This window comes from Nipponia nippon, unplaced genomic scaffold (genome assembly GCF_047370975.1).
Source record: "Nipponia nippon isolate SJK-2023a ecotype South Korea unplaced genomic scaffold, ASM4737097v1 scaffold_7, whole genome shotgun sequence".
NCBI classification, from domain to species: domain Eukaryota; kingdom Metazoa; phylum Chordata; class Aves; order Pelecaniformes; family Threskiornithidae; genus Nipponia; species Nipponia nippon.
In genome coordinates, this window is record NW_028262391.1 from 27,360,011 (window position 1) to 27,381,333 (window position 21,323).

Here is a 21,323-nt window from a genome sequence, read left to right on the forward strand (position 1 = left end):
GGATGGGGGAGTTACTGCCTCCTCCTAACACTCGGCAAATCCAGGCTGTCCTGAGCTGTGGCAATGCTGGCACAGCCACCCTGGCACTGGCTGTGGGCCATGGCAGGGCTGGCACAGCCACCCCAGATATAACCCAGGGCTGTTCTTACCTTGATGATGCTTCCCAGCCACCTGGTCCTGGTCTCTGGGACACACTTTGCAGCTGGTGGACTCGGTCACACTGGGTCTCTGCTGGAGACCACTCCTGTGGCATCAGGGGCAGCAGAGGGCACTCGATGACAGCAGTGACTGATTTCTGCTGGTATCCCTTCAGCCACTTGTCCAAACACAGTGCTGCTCAGGCAAGCAGGCCTCCTTGGCTAGATTTACAAACTGGGTCTGCTCCAGCACAGGCCTCCGAGCAGCTCCCAGAAAGCACTGCCAGCTCCATAGGCTCTTTCCAGCACAACTGTCCCAGCGCAGAAGCAAGGGCCAGTCCTTCCCCATTTATGCCTGTCTCTGTCTCTGCTCAGGCTGGATATTTGGGGAGCGTCTTCACGACCAGGAGAGGGGCTGGTTCCCCAGTTCTATGGGGGAGGAGATCCTGAACCCCAAAATCCGAGCCCAGAACTTGAAGGAGTGTTTCCGGGTGCACAAGTCGGACGACAGTCAGCGGAGGAAACTGGGCAGCAGAAACCGCCAATGACCGCTGACGTCCCCGGGCGTCTGGAGTCCCTCTGGGAGAGGGGCAGAGGACAGAGGCTGCCAGCTGGGAGGATGTGGCGGTGGTGCTGTGGGCCATGGTGCAGGACCTGGTGTGCTGGACCAGGCACATGCACACCCCTGAACAAACAGACTGTAGTTCCTGGGCTCCCCGCCATGCTTCCTGCGGCACTGATCCTTTCCTAGAGATCAGTGCTTCGAACTGGCTAAAATAACCTCTTTCCACGTGTTCCGTAAAGCCCCAAAGAGCACGAGCCGAACAGACACAGCCCAAAGGCCACGGGGTGCTGGCCAACTGACCCCCATTCCCTGCACACGTGCTAGCTGGGGCTGGCTCAGGCCACTTGGGAAAGGCACGTGGCCACAAACATAGCTAAGCAGTTAATGTCGCCCAGTTTGAGCACTTACAGCTCATCGCTACCTTTTGAGTTTGGGGCCCTCCTAAAGCAGCATCTTACAGGGGCAGAAACTGAAGCAGAGGAGCTGTCTTGCCGCCTCTCACACAGCCCGTTGGCACCAGCCTGGGACGAGCCCCAGGAACTCCACCTCCCCAGTCCTGCTATGAAGCCGCCGGGCCCATTCCCACAGGCAGACCCTCAATCTGCTTCCAGTCAAATGCTCTGAAATGCTCCATACCCAGCCCTGCTCCACCAGCAGCCCAACCTCACCAGCCCCAACCCAGGTCTCTGCCTGCTTGATGGCCTTGAAGCACATCTGGGCCCTGCCCCATGGCTCACCACCTCTTCCACAGCCGGCATCCCTCCGCAGAGCCACTGCAGAAGCCTGGCACCGCGGCCTTTCCTGGTTGATCTGGCACTCACGGTCTCCGCTACTCACTGCCGCCGAGGCACAGAGCAGGGTGGCTGTGCCACTGTCTCCCTGCACACTACCACATACCACGGGAGCACCAGCAGACCTGGGCTGCCACGCAGCAGGCGAGTGACGTTACCCCAGGAGCTGTTGTCCTGCCTGTTGTGGGAGGCCCAGCGATCGCTGCCTGCATGCTTGTAACCCACACCACCCAGCTGTGCGCGCAGCCTGCGTGCACAGACTCCCTGTACAGGCTCACCTCCATGTATATAGGCGAATCCTCTGTCGTCAGCAAAGCCAGATCACCGCTCCTTCCAGCTGTGGCACTGAGCATCGCATGAAGCCCAGGGCACAGCACTGAGACTGGCCAGGGGACGGACCCATGGCAGCCAGCTGTTGTTCAACAGCCTCGCTCTGAACAGTCCCACATGCGGCCACAGCCAAGGGCCTCTTGGCTACAGGCTGGTCCTGAGCTGCAGCCAGCATCCATCAGGGAAATCGGTTATTTGGCATCTTTCTGTAACACTGCAAAGGAGAGTCTTCCAGGCGCCGCGGCCTGCGCTGCTGTACGCTCTGGCGGTGCCACAGTTGTGCTCGAAAAGGGGATGGAGAGCAGCCGCCTGCTGACGGAGCCACACACCAGCCACAGGCACAGAGTGGAGGAGCACGGCCGTGCCAGTGGCAGCGCGGCAAGGAAGCGGGATGCCGGGGAGCTGCTGGAGGGGGGCTGGTCTTCGGGCCACACGGGCCCAGGTTACACATGGGGTGCGTGGTGTGAGGCCAGACCCAGCTGAGGGCCAGGGCTGTCCTGGGGGCTGTCTGTGCTGCCACCGCAGCCCTGGGACAGCTGGCCCAGGGTCAGCCCTGCACTGAGGGGGCTGCAGCCAGCCCCCAGGACCAAACTGGTGGGAGCCACAGCAGTGAAGAGAGCACGAAGGGGTTCCCCCCTCAGGCCTAGCTTAGTGCCATGTTAGCATGTGACAACAGCCGGCAGGGCTCTGCCTACCCCGGCCACCCGTAGCAGCCCCAAGAGAGGGCCCCTGGGCAGCTCACACCAGCTGGAGGCTCCCGGCCACCTGCCAGCACCCAGCTCAGAGTGGGGGGCCAGGAAGGGACCACAGCTTCCAGTCTGGTGCTTCGAGCTCATTTAATGGGGAGACCCCAAGTCAGATCCCCCCAGCAGCACCCCGCAGTCAGCTTTGAGTACAACCAAGCCTCCAGCTCAGGGTTCAGACCTTGCAGCGGCCAGAAATTCTCTATAGCAAAACCCAGAGAAGCTCCAGCTCTAGCAGTCCTTAAAATTACCTGAGAAATGGCCACATCCCAGATCCTCCAGCTTTGCAGCACAGCACCCAGCCCAGCCCAGGCACTGCAGCCCCACACGCCCACCTGGGATGTTTCTCATAGCACAGAAATGCTCCCTTACCCACCAGAACTGCTCTTTCGCTAGCGGAGGGGCTGACCCAGGTTCCCCAGTACCAGGGCACCGGTTCCTCGCTGCATTTTTCTGGGGGGAGAGGGGCTGCGACCCACCGTCAAGCCCTGGGACCTGCCCCAGACCCTCTTGGCTCTGTTGTGACTTCTTAGGACTCCAAACCCTAGGCACAGGCCGTGCCATTTTCAGGCACCAAGTGGCATCCAGTGTTATTTCCTCAGACCCAGCCCTGCACGCCTCCGTTTCAGTGGTCTCAAGTGTTGTACAGGGCCAGGCCTGGGGCCCACAAGCATGGGCTGGAGCCCCCCCCAGGCTGCCTCAGCAAACTGAGGGGAACTTCTCGTCGTCTCGTTTTTCCGTGTGATGAAATATAGCTGAGCAAGCCAGCGCCAAAGCAACACGCGTGCGTCTTCTTCCTACCCCCACACGACCACTCGCCTCCTCCCCAGTGCGACTGGTGGGGGGAACTGGCCCAAACGCAGCGGGTGGAAGTGGGGCTGAACATGAACGTGAGGTGAGACCAGGGAAGTATCACAGTGGTTTACACCAACTGAACAACCCTTCCCAGGGAAAGCTGTGGAAGGGGATGCCGAACACCATTACTGCCACCCAGGCTAGACCGAGAGCGCTGCTGCCCACTCAAAGCCACTCGCTGCCACAGGTCCTTCCTGCCTGGGGGGGTGGCGCTGCCTGCTGTGGCTGAGCCTGCCAGGTCTGCCTGCACCCAGGAGATACACACGCTAAGAGCGCTGCGGGGTGCAGCTTTGCTGCCTGGCGCGCCCTTTCCCACATCCACAGCAGCGTTTTTCCCTAGGGAACCCCAGGCAGACGGGGAGCAGGAGCAGTCGAGGGCAGGAGACAGGCTGGTTGTGTTACAGAAAAAAAACTTTTATTGAGTTCAGGAGGCCGAGAACTTTCTCAGCGTGATGACGACCAAGGCCACAAGCACAGACGTACCCAGGAGGGAGGCGATGACAATGGCACCGATAGCTCCGGGCCCCAGCGAGCCTGCAGGGACAGAAGGAGGTGGCGTGAGGTCAGCAGAGGCGGCGGGTCCCAGATGGGAAGGGCGATGGGGATGACCCCCCGCACCCAGCACATCCCCGGCCATCGGGGCACGTTCCTGCCCCAGAGCTCCCTGCACTGGCCATAGCGGCCCTGTTCCCGTGTCCCCACACAGCCGAGGTGCGGTCCTGTGCCCCAGCGGCATTGAGCCCTTGGGCAGGGGGCTAGAGCCAGCCACTTGCCCCTTGGTCAGGTCCTGGTGACAAGGACAGGTGCCACAAAGCGGGTCTGTGGCACTCAGCTTTCCTCTTAACACCCGTACCGGGGGAGTTGCTTTGCTTGTTGCAGAACCGCATCACAACGGGCGTTTGCTGTAGTTCAGGAGCCAGGGAAAGGGGTCACGCTCCCCGTTTACAGGGCTTCAGGCACACTCTTGCCCTGGAGCCTACCTGGGCGCGAGGCACTTCTTGCTGCTGCCTGCTGTGATGTGTCAGACCCAGGGCAGGAGGAAAGGCCTCGGCAGCCCCCTGCCAGCGCAGTGTGGCTGGGGACAGGCCACCTCTGGTGGCTCAAACACCTCCTGGGAGGCAACAGGCCCATAAGAGCAACTCCACAGTGAGGACTTGCCGGGCCGCTGCGGGAGCGACCCGCTGGCAGGCCATCGCACAGCCACGTACCGTCCCCGGCGTCCAACCGGTGCAGGTGTGTGGTGTCCTCGGGCTCCAGCTCGGAGGTGTACGGGGGGAAGGCGGTGGCATCTGAGAGACGGGCTGTGGTGGTGGCGGCGTCAAAGGGGCCAGCTCCAGAGGGCAGCTCGGGTGGCTCGTTCCAGAGGGTGGGGACTGGGCCCTGCGGGTACTCTGCTGGGAGACAAGCACCCACGGTCACTCATGGGCATGGGTGGCCCTGGCCATGCTGCTGGTGACAGCGGCAGCTCAGGACAGCCACAGCTCCGCAGGGCCCTGGGCTCCAGCTGCCTGCTGAGTGCCCCAGAGCGGATGGAGGGCAACCCCGAGGGCTGAGAAACCCCATGGGGCAGAGCCCTCCTCTGAGAGGACACCGCCTCCGCAGAGCACCAACACCCAGAGCAGCCGAAGGCAACGACCCTGCCCCGGGGTGAAACCACACTGCCACAGGCTTTTGTGGCAACCTGGTGTACACACAGCACACATGGGACAACAGCTCCCCACAACCGAGCGACCTCTGCTCGTGCACAAACAGGCCCTGCATGAACATCTGCGGCCTTTTTGCTCGTGGATGCCCGTGGGACTGGGCTGGGAGGGGCTGTCGCATTCCTGCAACAGGCAGAGGCCACCTGCACTGGCCAAATGCACAGTATCTCAGGGCCCTTCTGTCCTGCACCACCAGCCTACGCGGTGTAGGATGCTGGAGGCACTGGCACTGCGCAGGACAGGGCTCCCCCACGCAGGAGCCCCAGAGCCTCGACTTCCCTCTGCCCACCTCCACACCGCGCTGGGGAGATGAAAGCCGGGCTGGGCCCTGTTTGATGTTACCATTCACCTCCTGTTATTTCTTCCCCCTGTGGGGTCGGGGACCGAACCAGAGAGCCCTCCCTGTCTGCGTGTGGCTGAGCTGAGCGCTCCCCATCAATGCCCGTCTTGTTCAGGTGGGCCCCGGCGGGAGCGGGAGACATTCCACAGCTCCCTGCCGAAACCGCTGGGAATGTCGCACTGGGATGGGGAAAAAAAGAGCGGGGCGGGGGTGGGGGGCGGAACCTAACAGCATCCAGTACCACAGCCCACCTGAACTGACACGACAGTTATCTGGGCTGGGAAAAAGGGCGGCAGAGGAGCTGGAGCAAACAGCCTGGGCTCCCTGGGGCAAGGCGCAGAGCATCCCCAGGCACCCCGGCTCTGGCATGGTGTCTCTTGGTGTGCCAGGGGCACTCGGAGACTTGCCCCAGCACCACCCGAGCTCTCCCTGCCCCAGCGGCAGAGGTGGCAGCAGCACATCTTGGCAGCGCCAGCCCCAGCTTTGAGTACCTGGAACCCTCCCTGCCTCCCACAGGCAGCCGTTGCTTTGTGGGAGGAGAGCGCTGAAGAATCGGCACTAATGGGCTCCACCACACTTTGTTCTCCCGTAGGAGCCCTGCATCAAAAGGAACAGGAGGGCCAACACCAAAACACGCACCTTTGCTGCCTGTACAAACCCACTGCTAGGGCTTGCCACAGGGCTTACATCAAAGAGGAGCTCCCACTGCCCCGGAGCTATTCAAGGCTGCCTGCAGACTCAGGAACACAACAGGTTCTAGACTAGACTAGCTTTGGAAAGTCCTTTCTACAGCCGTAAAAGCTACAGGATTTTCAGCGAGACAGCTGCCAGGTTTAACTCTGCACCGATGAGCAACGACAGACACAAATAAGCTCCCAGTTTGAGGGCTGTGCCAGTTCAGTCAGGCAGCGACACCAGCGTACTCTGGCTGGCTGACCCGCCCTGGGGAGAAGCTGGGAGCAGCAGTGAATACCATATTCTTGGTACATCTGTGGTCAGTGCATCAGAGGTGGCATTTCGGGTTCCCGGTACGAGCACACAAGAGGTTTGTGCTCCAAGGCTCTCCCAAAACACCCAAGCCTTTCGCAGGGCCCTTCCCAACCTGTCCTGTAAAACCAACCAGCAGAGCTGGAGACTCACATCCCATCCGGAGGCTCTTCCAGAATGTGCCATTTCCAGGGGACCTCTCTTCTATAAATCCTGTGGTTTAGCTACTAGAGGACAGATCAGGAGGAAATACAGAATTTAGTGGGTAAATGTAGTTAAAACAACAGGGAAAGGAACCGAGCAGAGATGGGGCTATTTAGTTAGCAATGGTGGCATCAGGAAGCTGTTGGTTTAGGCACAGACCAAATGTACGTAATGTACATTACGTAACCAAATGTACGAAGCCCCGGTTCCAGGCTGCTTTGGCAAGTGGAGGAACTCTACACGGAAGAGCTACGCTCCAGCTCTGACTTTCCTGATTGTGTCAACACCGCCATGGCCAGCACCAACACTGCAGCCGTTCCCATCTGGCAAGCGAACGCCACCCTGGGAGGACATAGCTGTTGCATTTCCCAAGAATGTTTTTCTCTCTGAAGCCAAAAGAGTTGGGTGTACCCCTCACATCTGACCGGGGGAAAGGCTCAGATGATCTATAACAGATGCAGGCACCGTCCAGCAAGGCTGTAGGACCTGGACAGGGTCTTCCCAGCTCCCCATTCTCAAAGAGACAAGGAGGGAGCGCTACCCCTTCCAACAGTAGTGCAAAGGCTCTTTTTCTAACCAGACCCACAGGTCCCGGAGAGTCTCTCCTGTCCCCAGTGCCTCTAATTCCTGAAAAATTTATTGCAGCTCTCTTTAAGCAGGGCACAGAGCTTATTTCTGATAGCCAAGTAAAGAGGAAACGGTCTAATTTGTTTATGATCTCAGTGATTTTTAAGACCTGGATAGAGTCCTGGATGGCTTCTGGATATGTATTTTGTTAATTCCTCTCATCTGATTGAAACGTGCTTTCAGTTCACCCTCACAGAAAGGGCAGAGCGTGCTCAACATGCGTTTTCTGTCCCAAGTTCTTGCGGTTTTACCTTAACGGCACTTCAACCAAGGGAAACACAACTCCTTTCAGTCAGGTCTAGAGCCTCACTAACAGGAGCTGTCAGCTCAGAAGCAGCAGCAGAGTTGTGCACATGCATAAAGTGAAATACCTGCATCTGAACATCACTAAGAGCCAGGGCTTACTGCTGGGTCTCCTCTTCGGTTCCTGCACCTCGATGCTGCTAGAGCAGATGCCAAGAGCCCTGCAGCAAGCACATGGGATGGGGGAACACAAAACCAAATGCAAGCACCATCCCCAGAGAAAGCTGCCAGCAGGCAGGTCTCTCCAGAGCAAACTGCTGCAGCCTGGGAGAGCGCCTGTTCGTAACCAGCGCTTTTCTTTCCAAGACTCGCCTTTGATTTTCCCTCCTGAACAGCTTGTGTCCTCACATGGCTCCATTCCTGCCCGTCTGAGAAGCCCAACCAGCCATGCGACTATCCCCACGCATCCAGTGGGTTTCTTTAACAACCGGAGAAGTCAGGCCTGCTCCCCTCTGCAGCACCCGGAGAGTCCCAGTGAGCGTCAGCCACGCTGCCGCTGGCTGAGAGCAGCAGATCTCTAACGGAGCAGCATTAAATGCCATACTCCTATTTCAGTCCTCTGGTAAAAGCAAGAAAGGTGAGGGGGAAGGACAGAGCTTGCATTAAATGCCAAAAGCCAACACGCACACAGTATTAATAAGGTCTCATGTCTCCAAGCGAGACATGAGGGCCTCTTGCAGTCACCTGCTGGATACAGTCTGACTGGACAGGCTCTAAGTACAGGTGTGAGACCCGATTCAGGAGGTTCAGTTCTCTGCTCTGCTGCTGCTGTTTTGTGTGACCCCCACAAGTCCCTCTCCTTCCTGGGCTCGGTTTCTCTGTGCATGAGCAGGAGACCAGGACTCTAAATATGATCTACAATGGAAGAAGCCAGGCCTGACCACCTGCACGGGTCCTGTCATCCTGACTGCAACGATGAGGACGTGGTCTGTGTGCCTGAACGAATGCTTCCGAGTGACAGCTCCAGACCTGGTAGCAGCCTTTCACAGGGAAAGGGCAAGCGACCTGGGACCCTCCACGGCCTTGGGGCAGGGCACAGCATTTTTCACTTGTGCAAAAAACCCAGACACATTGCAATCTCAAGTGAGGGGATGCAATCGAGGGTTGGAAACCAAATATCAAAGGCAAAGTAGCGCATGGTTTTCCTGTTCACCCAAGAACTTTGTAGAGATAAAGAACTACTAAGAAACACGCTCAAAACACAGCACCCACCACAAGACCAGAAGTTTAACATCTGGGTGAGAGCACCATGCATTAGCTGTGCTGTCATCAGTCTTGGGATCGGTCCTATCTCTAGGAAAACCCACCTGGTACGCTAGCATGGCTGGTTTGCCCCGGAGCAACTTAGCAGGAGCAGCAGGTGGGCACACAGAGGGGCTCCCAGGCTGCCGACACACATGGGTAACCCCACCACTGACGAGGCTTCGTGTCTCACTGCTGGGTGCTCTGAAGGGAGAGAAACCTTGACCCCATGGCACAAGCAAGCTCTCCCCCAGCACTAACCCTGCCTCAGCACTGCGGCACGGACTGAGGGCAACTGTTGCTCCACAGACTGCCAGTGAAATGCACTTGGTAAAAACACAGCTTGGGAGCACTTAAGAGAAAAGACATGGAATAATCTTATTAGTTATTGGGTTTTACAGGGCAAAGATGGAACCCAGAAAAACCAGACTAAGTATTTCAGTGTTTTGCAGCCGGCCAGGTGGAGGACAGCACCTCTTCCTTCCCATATGCTGACACTACAAACTGCCTTATTTCAGGGAAATAGCTATACCGCACTGTGTATTCTCCCTCTTTCCAGCACAGGTTAGTGACAACTGAGGCCAGGAAAAGGGAAGAAAATATCAGAGTTACTACACTATAAAGAAGCACACCATGAGTTTTCTGAGTGATACAGGGACCCACCAGGACTTCAGCGAGATCTGGAAGGGATGACGTCAAAGGCAACTTGACGAAACCACTATTTCCATGCTCAGTGAGAAGGAGGTGGGGTGAGCTGCCAGCACAGTGACATGGTAGCCCATACCCCAGATACTCGGTGGCTGATAGACTGGAAAGGTCTCCACAAGTAATAGCTCTTGAAGAAGCCGATCAAGTCTGAAGGATCCTTCAAGATACCCCCGAACAACCAGAACCTCCCCACAGGCAGAGTCTGCAAGGCGTCAAGGCAGGCAGATGTGGCCACCTAACATCTTCATCCCTGGAGATCACCCGCCAGTTACCAATACTCTTCCTTGCACAAGCTGGTTTCAGCATCTCATCATCCTCACAACCTGTCAATAGGAGATGACAAAGAGACTTTCCTCCTCCACTGGGTGACAAGTTGATGCTTACAGTGACAGAAATGAGTGCCTCAATAGGACACAGATGCTCAGTGGTCCTAGGAAAGAGGCAAGGGCACCTGCTGTAACTTAAGCATTGCACCCAGTTTCTTCAGTCACAACAGTTCACAGGTCAACTTAATGGCATCCAACTCCGCTGCTCACATCCTTTTCAGAACCTGGGGGCTTTTATTCCTTTTATTCCACAAGTTTTTGTGTCTTCATATTACATCCATTACAAGGAGGGGGAAAAGGTTAAGGTTACCTGCTGCTTTCTGGAGCACACTCTCCACCTCCAACCCAGTACCCTTAGTTGGGAGCCGATACTAGTGTCAGTAATTTATAAGGGGTGTTGGTGCAGAGCAAGGTTGAGTAATGGTCTACAAAGACTTGCTGTAAGTCTGGACAGACCTGTTGGAACAACCGCATCTTTTGAAAAAATTTGCCTGACAAAACCTGTTTACTACTTCTCACATTCTAATACTTGAACTTTAAAAACTTCCTAATAATCTTTTATTCTCCTGTTGTTGAGAATGAAGACACGAGTTGCCACAGAAAGATGTCCTTGGACAAGGTCGTCTCCTGTACATTTTCCTTTAGCGCAACATCTCCTGTTCTGCTGCTTTCCCCCCCGTACGCATTCTGATGTGCTACTGCAGTATAATGTACTTCCACGTTAGCTCAAAACAAGGAAATTCATGAGCCCACATCAGAGTGTAGATATCAAATATATACAGGATTCAGAAGCCAAGGCCTTGCAAAGGCTTTTTACTAACTTCCACTTCAATTGGAGCTCCAAATCCATTATATGAATTGAAAATGGTTTTACAGATAGGAAAAGAATAAAAATCAACTTCACAATCACAATCGTCCTGTGCTCTAGGCCCAAGTGCCACTTGGGTTTGGAGAAAGTGGAAGTGGAAAGGATTCAGGTGTGCCGAAAGTTCTTGAACTGCCTCCGTTTCCTGTTGCACCAAGATGACATGGACAATGAGGGTTAAAGACTCGATTGTTTCCCCATTTCTGACAAATGGGATATTGGAAAGAGCTCAGTACCTAGGAGGAGAAATTCACACTTTCTCCAGTCGCAGAGCCCTGACCACACCATCCAGGAATCCAGACTGGCTGGGCAAGAAGCCAGATCAAGGTACATGCCCCACCAGCACCCAAAGTACTCTGATTGCTACACCCAGATGGGAACCTCAGCTGCCAGCGAGATCCTTCATATCTCGCTGAACTCCTGAGCACTTACCCAAGGGTTTTTGTACTAGGTAGCTCTGAATCACTGCTGAGACAAAATTAAATTCAACGAGGAAGGGAAGAGTCATTCTGGACCTCAGGTCCGCATGGCCAGCATCACCTGCAGCCCCGTCTGAAGCAGACTCCGCTTCTGCTCACCGTGGAGGGCTTTGCTACGGAAAGTACGAGGTGCTGAGACGGGAGGGCAGGGGCTGGGTGAACTCCGAGGCCAGCAACGGGCTGTCCAGCCCCAGGTAGCCACAGCGGGCACAGGGCCAGGGCAGGGATGAAAAGAGGCCTTCATAGGGAGCACAAAGGGCAGCCTGTGATGTGCGAGCGCCGGGAGCTTGAATGTGGAGCAGCGTGGAGCGTTGCAGTTCTGATGAATGTTAAATAAACTTGTTTACAGAAAGGCAGGGCTGCATGCGTATGCACGGAGACCAGAAGGCTGTGTGCCCTTCCCTTCTTTGTCTGCACAAGGCAGGAAATTTCCTTTTCTAATGGAGTGAAAAGCAGAAAAAATTCCACTGTGCACCAAAAGCCCCTGTACTGGGTATAGGTACCTCTCCACTCCTAATGCAGCAGAAAATCGTTCTGCTCCTGGGATGGCTTACCATACAGGCTGGTTCCCTGATGCCTGGCTTTGAGGTAGCAGAGAAGAACAAACTTAAGACGGCTCAAGCCCCTCTAAAATGTGACTGAGAAAAAGCACAGAGTCTCTCCTACGCCCCAGGATCCAAATATTGCATTCAATAGTTCAAAGTTCTTCAAGAGCTACTGGCCTCGCTGCACAAGTGCAACTCAAGTAAAGGAATCAAGTGAACTTTGGGTATTTCACGGGAGCAAAGTGACACAGGGAGGCAGCGACAGTTTGGTACAAACCACTGCTGCAAAGCCAAGCCGAGCCGACAGCAAGTACACGGGAAAGCTGGCAAGGCAGGAGACAGAGCAAATACGCACCAAATGCTGGAAGCTTAACGTAGCGTAAAAGAGATCCTACCTCAGAGAGGGAAGCAGATCAAAGTTTCACTGGAAATGAATCGATTTTTGCAGACTGAAACAGACTGTAACAGTTAAGAAAAGACCTTACCTGGTTTGGGGGAAGAACACCGCCACTGCTTCTGGGAGCATGAGCAAGCTACAAACTGAAACTGTGCTTATGTGATTAATGTTCCACTATACAAAAATCAGAGCTCAGGGTTTGAGGAGAACATCTACTTTTTAGTGCTCATTTCTTAGTTACTTTAAAGGTTTCCCAGCAAGGTGTCCTACAAGGGGAGGATCTGTGGGGGAAATACCAGCTATGGTAATTCTGTTCTTGCACCCGCAGATGTTCCAGCTAGGCACAGCAATAAATTCCCCTACCCATATGAAAGCTCCTTTAAAAACAAATAATTTCATCTGCTAGAAGGCTGGCCAGGATCTCCCTGCTAGGCAAGATGCTCAGAACAAACTGGGAGGGAACTGTGATCCAGCCTTGCTCCAGGTCTTGGAAGGCAGGATAAGAATTTAGGAAAACAAGCGCTGTGCTCTTGCCTGTTATCTTGGCCTGAGCCATCCCTTCACAGCCTCACTTGCACTTAAAGAAAAAGGCTTTGAGGGAAGCAGTTCCCCATAAGCGTTTCCACCCGTATGCTCAGAGCCCATCTATGGGGTCAGTCTGGAAGCCGGTTTTCCGTCGTTTGTACAACCCATCTCTGACCAGGCAGCCTTTGAGGCTGACTGTGCCCTCGGCTCCCCTCAGCCTCAGAGCGGTGCTGAAAGTGGGAGCAGATAAGGCTGAAAGTACTAACCACCTCCTTAAAAAATAGTGCCTCACAGAATAGGTGTCTCACACTAAATGTTTTCATAGACACTTTAGAGCAGCTGTGGTAAGTGCTCTGCTGTAGCAGAAAGCATAGAAGGAACGAGAAATTGGCACACAGGCTTTAGCCAGAGAAAAACATTTCTTCTCACGATTTTAACTTCTTCCTACCATTAAAAGCCGACAGATAACGTGTCCCATCAGCTGCTGCGAGCACCCCATTTACTGTTGGCTGATCTGTCTACTGATCTACTGTCACTAATGCTCACAGAGGTGCTACTGCTGTTCAGCTTTGGAGAAATGACACAGGATTTTCTCCATTTTCCCCAGCAGAAACATGGCCTCAGGATGGAGAATATATTCTTACTCACCTCCAGCCACCGATTCCAAAGCTAGTTTCCATTAATCAATTAGAATTCAATAGACACTTATGGACATTTTTAGGGGAGGGAGAGGAGGTATGCAAGGAGAGGCAGGTTACTAAAAGATGTCCCGTGCTTTTGGGCTTTAAATGCTAGCAAAGCTCCTTACCTGTCAGCACAGCAGGGACCAGGATGCTGCACAGCATTAGCAGGACCAGGCGAAGGACACTGTGGTAGGGCATGGCTTCCCTCAGAAAAAGCATCGGCAGCAATTCTTAGAACTCTTCAAAGTACAAAACAACTTGGAAATTTCACTGGTATAATAAAAACTTTGTCCAGTCAGGTCAAAAAAACCAAATTTCCTTCACAACAGCAAGTGGACAGAGAGAGTGCAAAGCCCAGCAGAGACTCGCTCTCTCTGACTTCTAGAGCACACCTCCTCCTGAAGGCAGCTCCACCCTCTAAAAGTTGTGCCTAAAACCCCATAGGCAGCCGAGCCGTTAGGCATCCGTCACCCTGCCAGGCCGGCGCACACACGAGCAGTTGTTGGCAAGCCCTTCCCAGAGGACGCGGGGATGCTCCTGGAATGCCTTCCCTCCGGCCGGCCATCCCGCAGCACGGGAAATAACACAGGAGCCATTGGGGCAGCTAACCCCCAAACCAAGCGGACTGCTCAAGGGCTTTGCTCTCTCCTCAGCGTGCAGGGCAGCAGTGGTCTTTCCAGGGTGGGCGCAGCGTAAGAACAAGGGCCTCAATCTTTTGAGGCTAAAATGCTCTGAAACAGAGCCAGAGCAGCTCCGTGGCATCCTTGTTTTCTGGGTGTAATACTTACAGATGTGGACTAGGAGCCACGTGTGGTCTCCGCTGGCAGAACTGCCTGTTAAAATCTGGTAGATCCTCCAGGAGAGTCGCCTTTGTCACGCAAGGCCAGCATCCTCCTGGGATCTGAACTGCACAGACACTAGCTCCTGCAACCCTCTGCCGCTCCGTCCCTCCCCTCCAAGTGGGCTCGTGAAAAGTTCACAGCAGAGAAAACTGAGGTTTGTTTCAAATCACATTTGCACCGATAGACTTGGGCAAGGATGAAGCGTATATAAAGGGGAACACTCCAGCTTATTGTCAGAGGACAGAAGAACTTCATTAGGATTTTTTTAAGCTGATATGAAGATGAAATACTTCATGGTTTCTGTTCAGAAAAAGATGTAATGAAGTACATAAACACCCCCAATGTCAGTTCTTTATGTTCTGAAAATATGACACAGGTAGTTTTGTCTTAAATTTCAGACTCAGATTTTTCTGCTAAGAGATATCTTTGCTTTTTTGCTTTCTCTGACAGGCAACCAGATACAGTTCAGGCATCCTTTTAAATCATTCTGCTTGCTGCAGTTCTTCGCAGAAGTGCCTGGCTGCGAGGGGCAGCAGGAAAAACAACAGAGGACTGAGCACTGTCCCTGCAGCGAAATGAGAAGTTAGGAAGTAACCTGGTAAAATGTGCTCAAAAGAAACCTCAGACGTCTCTAGCATCAAATTCAACATCATCTGTCAAACTTGGATTAAAGCCCATTAGCTTTCCACGTTCATGTTCTATCAGAAGAGGAACTGGAAGTGCATAAATATATATCCACCAGCAGACACAATGCTGTAGCTCCTACTTTTCCCATCCCTACTGATCCAAGTGACCTTCGCTACAGAAACAGGCCCTGTTTGTCACAGAAGGCGACAGGGCAGTCACCTGAGCATACAATCTGAACATGCCAGCATCTTACCTTTGTACTAAATACAGAAGCCAGAATATTAAAATATTAAGATCAAGATCTTCCCCACTCGTCCATTATCTACAAATTCTCAGAAGCAGAACAAGGTCCTCGGGGTTCGACAAATTATTGCACATTTTCTCTGCTTGCATTTCTGCATTTTCATTTAGCAATCGGCAAATTGTTCCTTTCCTGCTCCCCAGCTGAGCTGGAAAATAACAGGCTTTTGCTTATTTGCTACGCAGTATAGAGTAGTCCAAAATTAGCTTGTAGAAATTAGATCATACCATTAAAAAACAAAGTACTTATGAACCAGACACATTATACACTAAAAAAAAGATAAAGTCAAATTATCAGCCTAAAAGTACTGTTCCTTCCAAGACATCAGCTAAACATAATGCAAAGCTGCTGTAAAAGTTCATTCTTTACTGACTTCATATTCTTTGTGATGATGTAGAAGGACATTTATCATCAACTTTTACTGGGATTTTCCACACAAAAACAAGCAGCAAGTATGAAAAAAAAAAGAAAATAAGATTTTGTCTAAGAAGGGAAGCCTACAAGGTGTCCGTGTGGACTTTATGCTGAAGGGAGAAATAAAACCTTTCATTTAGGGAAGGGAATTGGAGAGGGTGGGGTGGTTACCGACTGGCAAAAAAAAGGCTTCATGGGCCAGTGTTTGTAGTAACAGAAAACCAGCCATGGCTTGATCTCTCCTGTATAAACAACATGAGCGTGAATGCACGTGTTTCTGTGCGGGGGGGGGGAATTAAAGCTTTCTTGTCAGAATTTTCCAATCTCAACTTACTGGTGTTTATTTGAACTCTAAAATTATCAAGTAGAAAAAACCCACCGGTATTCCTCACCAGGGAAGAAATAAAGCAGCGGTTGTTGTTCCACATCCTGTGTATTTGCTTGTTGTTTCTTGATGAAAACTGATGAGAGTCGAGTTTTGGGTCAGTTTTAGCACCAGGAATTATCTCAAAACTCAGCTTCAACAAAAGCAAGCAGAAAGTTTTCTCTCAGATATAATACAACCAGGTTTTATTTCAGTTCTCTCTTTTTCCCCCCCACACTGGCAAAAGTTCAGAGGGAGTTTAAAGTTTTGTAAACATTTTAACTACCCCTCTTCCCCCTTTTATGAATTTACAAAGCAAAGGAGACAGGGAGACCAGATTTGCAACAGTTCCAAGTCTCTCCATGCTATTGGATCCAAAAACTATATACAAGTCTGCAGCAGTCTCTGTATAGTTACTGTACATGTTTGGGGGCAGGGGGAAGAGAGAGGAGGAGGAGGGGAAGGTGACCCCAAAAAATGAATAAACCAAACAAAATAAAATCCAAAGCCAAACTGCTCTTCAGCAACTCGAACTGTTTTCTTTAGGCAGTGATGACAGAAAGACAGACACCTTTATACAACTCCACCAGAACTGTAGCGTATCTCCCTTGGCAGGTTATAACCCTCTGGGAACGGGAGATGGGACCAGGGGCTTGAAACTAAGTGCATTTGGCAGTTTTCGTTTTCTTTCTTTTGTGGTGCGTGCATGTGGGTGGGTGGAGAAGGGAAGGTGGTGTTAATCTTTCGGTGAGAGAGGAAGATTATGATTCCATAAATACTTAAACATTATGGATCGCAGTGAAGGTGTGTGAAGTAGTTTAAGGTGTAGAAGATAAGCAGGGCCATCATTGCACATAGCTTCGCCCTCCACAGTCTCTCTTCATGACAAAAGGGCATCTCTGCTCGTTAACCTAAGCACTGCTTGAAACGACAACTAGCTAAGACTGCTGGAGTATATATCTGAAAGCCAGTGTTCACCCTCACCAAAGACTAAAGATCCACACGGTAAAGATCCTACTGTCTCTTAAACGAGACAAATTTGCAGGAAAATTGCTCAAAATAAACTGGTCCTAACCCTCCGAAGGTAGCATTTAAGGGATAAACTCAACCTGAAAGAAGAGATGCCGCCCCCCTTTTTTCCCAGAGTAGAAGTCCCCACTTGTCCAGGAAGGCTGGAGTATGCCGACGGGGAACTCCACCAGCTTCAGCATCACCACCTAATGAAGACAGACTCGAGCTTTCCCTCCAAAAATAATGTGCTGAGAAGGGCTGGCAGGGGGTGTGCAACTTCAAACCAACCCAAGCTAAACTGCGCCCGCCACCGCCCCTCTCCTGCTGTTGCCAGTTCTAAGGTTAGCTTATGAATGCAACTCCTAGCTTGGGAGAGCACCTCTTGCCCTGATGGAGCGCGGAAGTCAGTATCTGTGTGGCATTTTGGTTTTGACCAACATCTGTTAACCACAAACTCTCTCTCTCTCTCTCTCTCTCTCTCCGTGACTGCACGTGTTGGATGTGGTAAGAGTAACCAGGAGAGGGAAGCAATGGTTTGCAGAATCCCAACTGATTTTTTTTCCAGGTATGTCAGCAGAAGAAATCACAGCACAGTGAAAGCTTGCTGCCCAAATCAGCCTTGTTGTGAACGAATCCTATCTCCCACCCTCCCAGGACTCTGAACAAAGTCCACTTGACTCTAGGCTGACGGTAGGAACAAAGCCTGTGCAGTCCTGGGCAGAAAGGGTTTGCTGGAGCTAGAGGAAGCAGCCTGAGATGATTGATTCTGTGATTCACTGCAAGGCGAAGAAGAAGAACGCATGGTGGAGAGTACTGTGTCCAAAACGGAGAATCCATGGTTAACAGATGCAGGAAAAGCCAGTTGATTTGCACATGCTCAGTAGTCTTCCAAAGTCTCTATTTCTCCCATATTGAGCCGCTCTGATGAGGCATTCACTGAAAACCCTGTAAACCAAAAAGGACTTGTATTAAAAATCTGGATGTGGTATATTGCATTTGATGTAATACATCTGTTACATGCAGTAGCATGTAAATAAAGTGAATAATACATATCAAATAAAAGCTCAGGGGAAATTCAGTAGGCTAGAGATATAATTACCCACACTGTTTTTTTTTCCTTAATAAATCAAAGATAATCAATTGTATATTTAGGTAAGTATCACTTGGTCTTTGAAAAGATCAGCAGAAGACTGGCTTCAACTTTCATTTAAAAGATGTCATCTGCAGAGCAAGTATGAGGCACATCTAAGCACAGTGGCGATGTGGCTCAGCAATATCTTGGAAAGAGCACATCTGAGTCAACTGGTACTTGGAAGTGCCTGCCAGCACTGTACTTACATGGTCCAAGAGGCAGAAATGCACATTTTGTGAACTCGCAACCCAAGTGTGGAACCATGCTCAGGGGGTGTGAGCAATTCTACCCCTTATTTTAAAGTCTAAATACATGTACCTATGAAACCTAGCGGCAATTCCATGTATTTCCATGCTTTTTTACATTCTTCTAATCTCAGGAGTACAACATGAAAACGTACAAAGTTATATAGGGCTATGAAGATGGCTCAAGATGCACCTAAACTTCTACCCAACCTTTTAACTGTAAGCGCTGAGGACATGATGCACATGAGAAAAGTGTGAGAAAAAGCAAAAACATTCTCTACATGGAAAAAATCCAATATATAATATGCAACTTTTCTTCTGAAATCCCATTTTTATGGTTGTAGCAACCCCATATGGAGTATGAGAAAAAGATAAGTTTTCCTGTGTAAGGCTACTAAACACAAACCTGACATGTCATTGTCTTGAGACTGCTATGTAGGCTTGTTCTGTGCTAGAAAACAAACTGCTTTTCACAGCCATTATCTTCAACAGATAAAAACTGCGGCTCAGCAAGTTTAAGAAAATTGTTCTGGCTCCCTCTCGTGGCAGTATGTTACCTAAAAGGTTTTGGAATGATTTTGTAACAGAGTGCACTGATTTTTAAGAAGCTGCATGTGCTAGGTCTCTTACAGTTGCAACTTCTTAATTGTATTTAGTGATTTCTTCACACAGATCAGACTCACTGGACTGGCATCTAGGGGTGGCATAAGTCAGGATTCCACTGAAGAGTTCAGTATACTTCAATGCAGAAATCGTTGATTTAATTGAAGAGTATTGGTTTTTTTGAGAACAAAAAGGGAAGATAAAAAACAAAGGCAGGGCTCTCTAAGAGCCTTAAAAAAAGCAGTGACTTCCAGGTGGTTAATACCAGACTGCTTTATACAAGTATGAGCTAAGTAGCACCAGCACAACGAATACTGGCCCAATGTAGTGCCCTAGTTTCTTTTTTATCACGCACAGAGTTTCTTTTTTATCACACAGCACCAATGTGGACACATTTATTCTACAAGAATACTACAGTGATGCATTACATCCCACACAATGCTCACTACTCATGTATTTACACGATGCCCTTGTATCTTAAAGGCCACTTTAAAGAAAACTTTCCATCAATGCTATAGGGGCTGTTTAACTAACATCCTCACATAAAAATTAAGATAGAGGAAAAAAAAAAGAGGACTACTAACAATGTCATCATCTCCACTACCTCCAGTTGAAAACTTGTGACCACTTTTTCACTTTTTTTCATAAGATCTTTGACATCTTTTCTGACTAGGATGGTTAGCTCATGTAAAAAGGTAGGAAGGAATAAAGGCAAGCCTCAAAAGGCTGTTGAAGAAACAGAAAATGTGCTTTTCTTAAAAGAATGAATTAGCATTAATTCAATAAAATGGGCATAGGCTGACTCAAAAGAGGAAAGATAGTTTAACTGACATCCCTGAACTAGTTAAAGGTTTCTAGGTAATAACCAAGGTTTTGAAGAGGCCTTTTCATGAGGGAAAGTTCAACAAAAGTTTTCCATGAAACTGATACAGATTTTTTTAAATCATTAAATAATAATACTGAAACAAATTCTAAAGATGCTTCAACAACTACCTTTTCTGCTCAAATTCAATATTCCCATTTAAGGTTAACAAGAATTCTACACTCAAATACTACCCAAATTAAACACTAATTTCTAAAAATTAAAACTGACCTAACAAGCTGGGATCTGCGCGAACCATCTTCTGTTTCTTCTTTTTCTTCCCACTCTGCACAGCCTCAAAATTGGATTGCTGGTTGTTGCTCTGATTGGTCTGAAAGACCGAATGTAACGAACTGTGGTTCATCCCCCACACTGAATCCTAGAAAGCAAAGTAAGTATGAGATTATGAAGTGCAATTATGTTTATTTACACTGAAAACATTCAGAGAGCCCAAAGCACTTTCTACATCATGTGTGGCAGCACTAGCCACTGATACACCTATCCAACACATCTATCTCATCCTTCTAAAGCATATCCTGGATCAGCACGCTATTGATCTACAGTTGGCCTCAACTGTAGTTATAAAGGAAACTTGATTCTGCAGTAAGTATTTGAAATCTGCTTTATTCTCTGCATTTCACATGACCTATAAAATCCTGCTCATCCTCCTATCAATCCAGCAGAAATACAGACTCTTCAGACTCACATATAGTCTCTATACACTCCTAAGGACTGTAGCGAGTAAGGTTTACCTGTTGCTGCTGCTGTTGCCGCTGCTGACTGGCTTTCTGTTTGGCACGGCGCTCAAGAAACTGCTTGGCAAACTCCTTGGCCTCAGGAGTATCTCCAAGATAGGCTCTGATGTAATCATGGACCTCATAGGGAGACTCCACTTCCTTCAGGAAAGAAACAAACGTGGGAACTGCAAGAAGAAGGCAGACCATGAGGGAATGCATGTTGATGCATGAACACAATCATGCAATAAAGACAAAATTTGGATTTCTGTTTCAAATATTTGCTAATCTAGTAATAGCAGCCATGGCAAACAGCTTGCCCTTTTAAGTTCCCTACAGTAAAGCCCTACGATGCAATGCTTCATCTATTCTATAGTCAAGGCAAGGATAAGAAAGCCAGCTAATATGATCAGAAGGAAAAATAAAATGACAGTCCTAAGGGTATGTTAGCCCATCAGCTTTAGCCACTGCCAGCTTTAAACCTCAAATTTAATGCCAGGCCCAAATGGAAAATACTCACCTCACAGCTGTCATCTTTTTGTTATCAGTCTCTTTTTGGCTGAAGCACAACAGATCACACTCCACAGTGGCTGACCTGACCTGCAAGCACCTGAAGTTCAAAAGCTAGCTCGCTTGCAAGCCTTATTTATCATCTTTTTTTCTTTAGAATACCTTTGTTGCATTGAATTTTTTAGCATGGAGAAGGGCAAAGCAAATCACAAACCAGGAAGACACCAGGACAACAGGCTGCCACCTGTGGCACAAAGTACCCTTGGAAGCATGGAAGCTCACTGTGGATGCGTGACCCACGACGGCACTGCAGAGCCTCAGCC

At 50.4% G+C, this 21,323-nt stretch overlaps 3 protein-coding genes across 32 annotated transcripts in view; 1 reads left to right on the forward strand and 2 right to left on the reverse strand.

Annotated features, from left to right (window-relative positions):
- The window catches only part of NGEF (neuronal guanine nucleotide exchange factor), a 53,068-nt gene extending 49,723 nt beyond the window's left edge, over positions 1 to 3,345 (forward strand). The window contains exon 17 of the mRNA XM_087738592.1: positions 513 to 3,345. Coding sequence (XP_087594718.1) covers positions 513 to 685 — 173 coding nt within the window. The 3' untranslated portion in view covers positions 686 to 3,345. The remainder of the gene's footprint in view (positions 1 to 512) is intronic.
- A 116-nt stretch (positions 3,346 to 3,461) lies between these two features.
- SNORC (secondary ossification center associated regulator of chondrocyte maturation) lies at positions 3,462 to 17,151 on the reverse strand. 11 transcript variants are annotated; one of them, XM_087738600.1, is made up of 5 exons: positions 15,932 to 16,063; positions 15,078 to 15,273; positions 13,481 to 14,762; positions 4,630 to 4,815; positions 3,462 to 3,955 (listed from the first exon to the last, which is right to left on the reverse strand). In XM_087738600.1, the coding sequence occupies exons 3-5, from the start codon at positions 13,572 to 13,574 to the stop codon at positions 3,846 to 3,848; spliced, it is 390 nt and encodes a 129-aa protein (XP_087594726.1). In that variant the 5' UTR covers positions 13,575 to 14,762; positions 15,078 to 15,273; positions 15,932 to 16,063; the 3' UTR covers positions 3,462 to 3,845. The 11 variants fall into 11 exon arrangements, with proteins under 11 accessions (XP_087594726.1, XP_087594731.1, XP_087594725.1 ...); XM_087738605.1 differs by having other exon boundaries at positions 4,630 to 4,812; positions 15,919 to 16,058; XM_087738599.1 differs by having other exon boundaries at positions 15,919 to 16,058.
- The window catches only part of GIGYF2 (GRB10 interacting GYF protein 2), a 79,355-nt gene continuing 74,124 nt past the window's right edge, over positions 16,093 to 21,323 (reverse strand). For 19 of the 20 annotated variants that reach the window (XM_087738582.1, XM_087738575.1, XM_087738576.1 and 16 more), the window contains 3 exons: positions 20,509 to 20,678; positions 19,988 to 20,135; positions 16,093 to 17,859 (listed from right to left, as the gene is read on the reverse strand). In XM_087738582.1, coding sequence (XP_087594708.1) covers positions 17,792 to 17,859; positions 19,988 to 20,135; positions 20,509 to 20,678 — 386 coding nt within the window. In that variant the 3' untranslated portion in view covers positions 16,093 to 17,791. Of the gene's footprint in view, positions 17,860 to 19,987; positions 20,136 to 20,508; positions 20,679 to 21,010; positions 21,091 to 21,323 lie in introns of those variants that run through there. The other variant, XR_015700298.1, reaches the window with a different exon arrangement.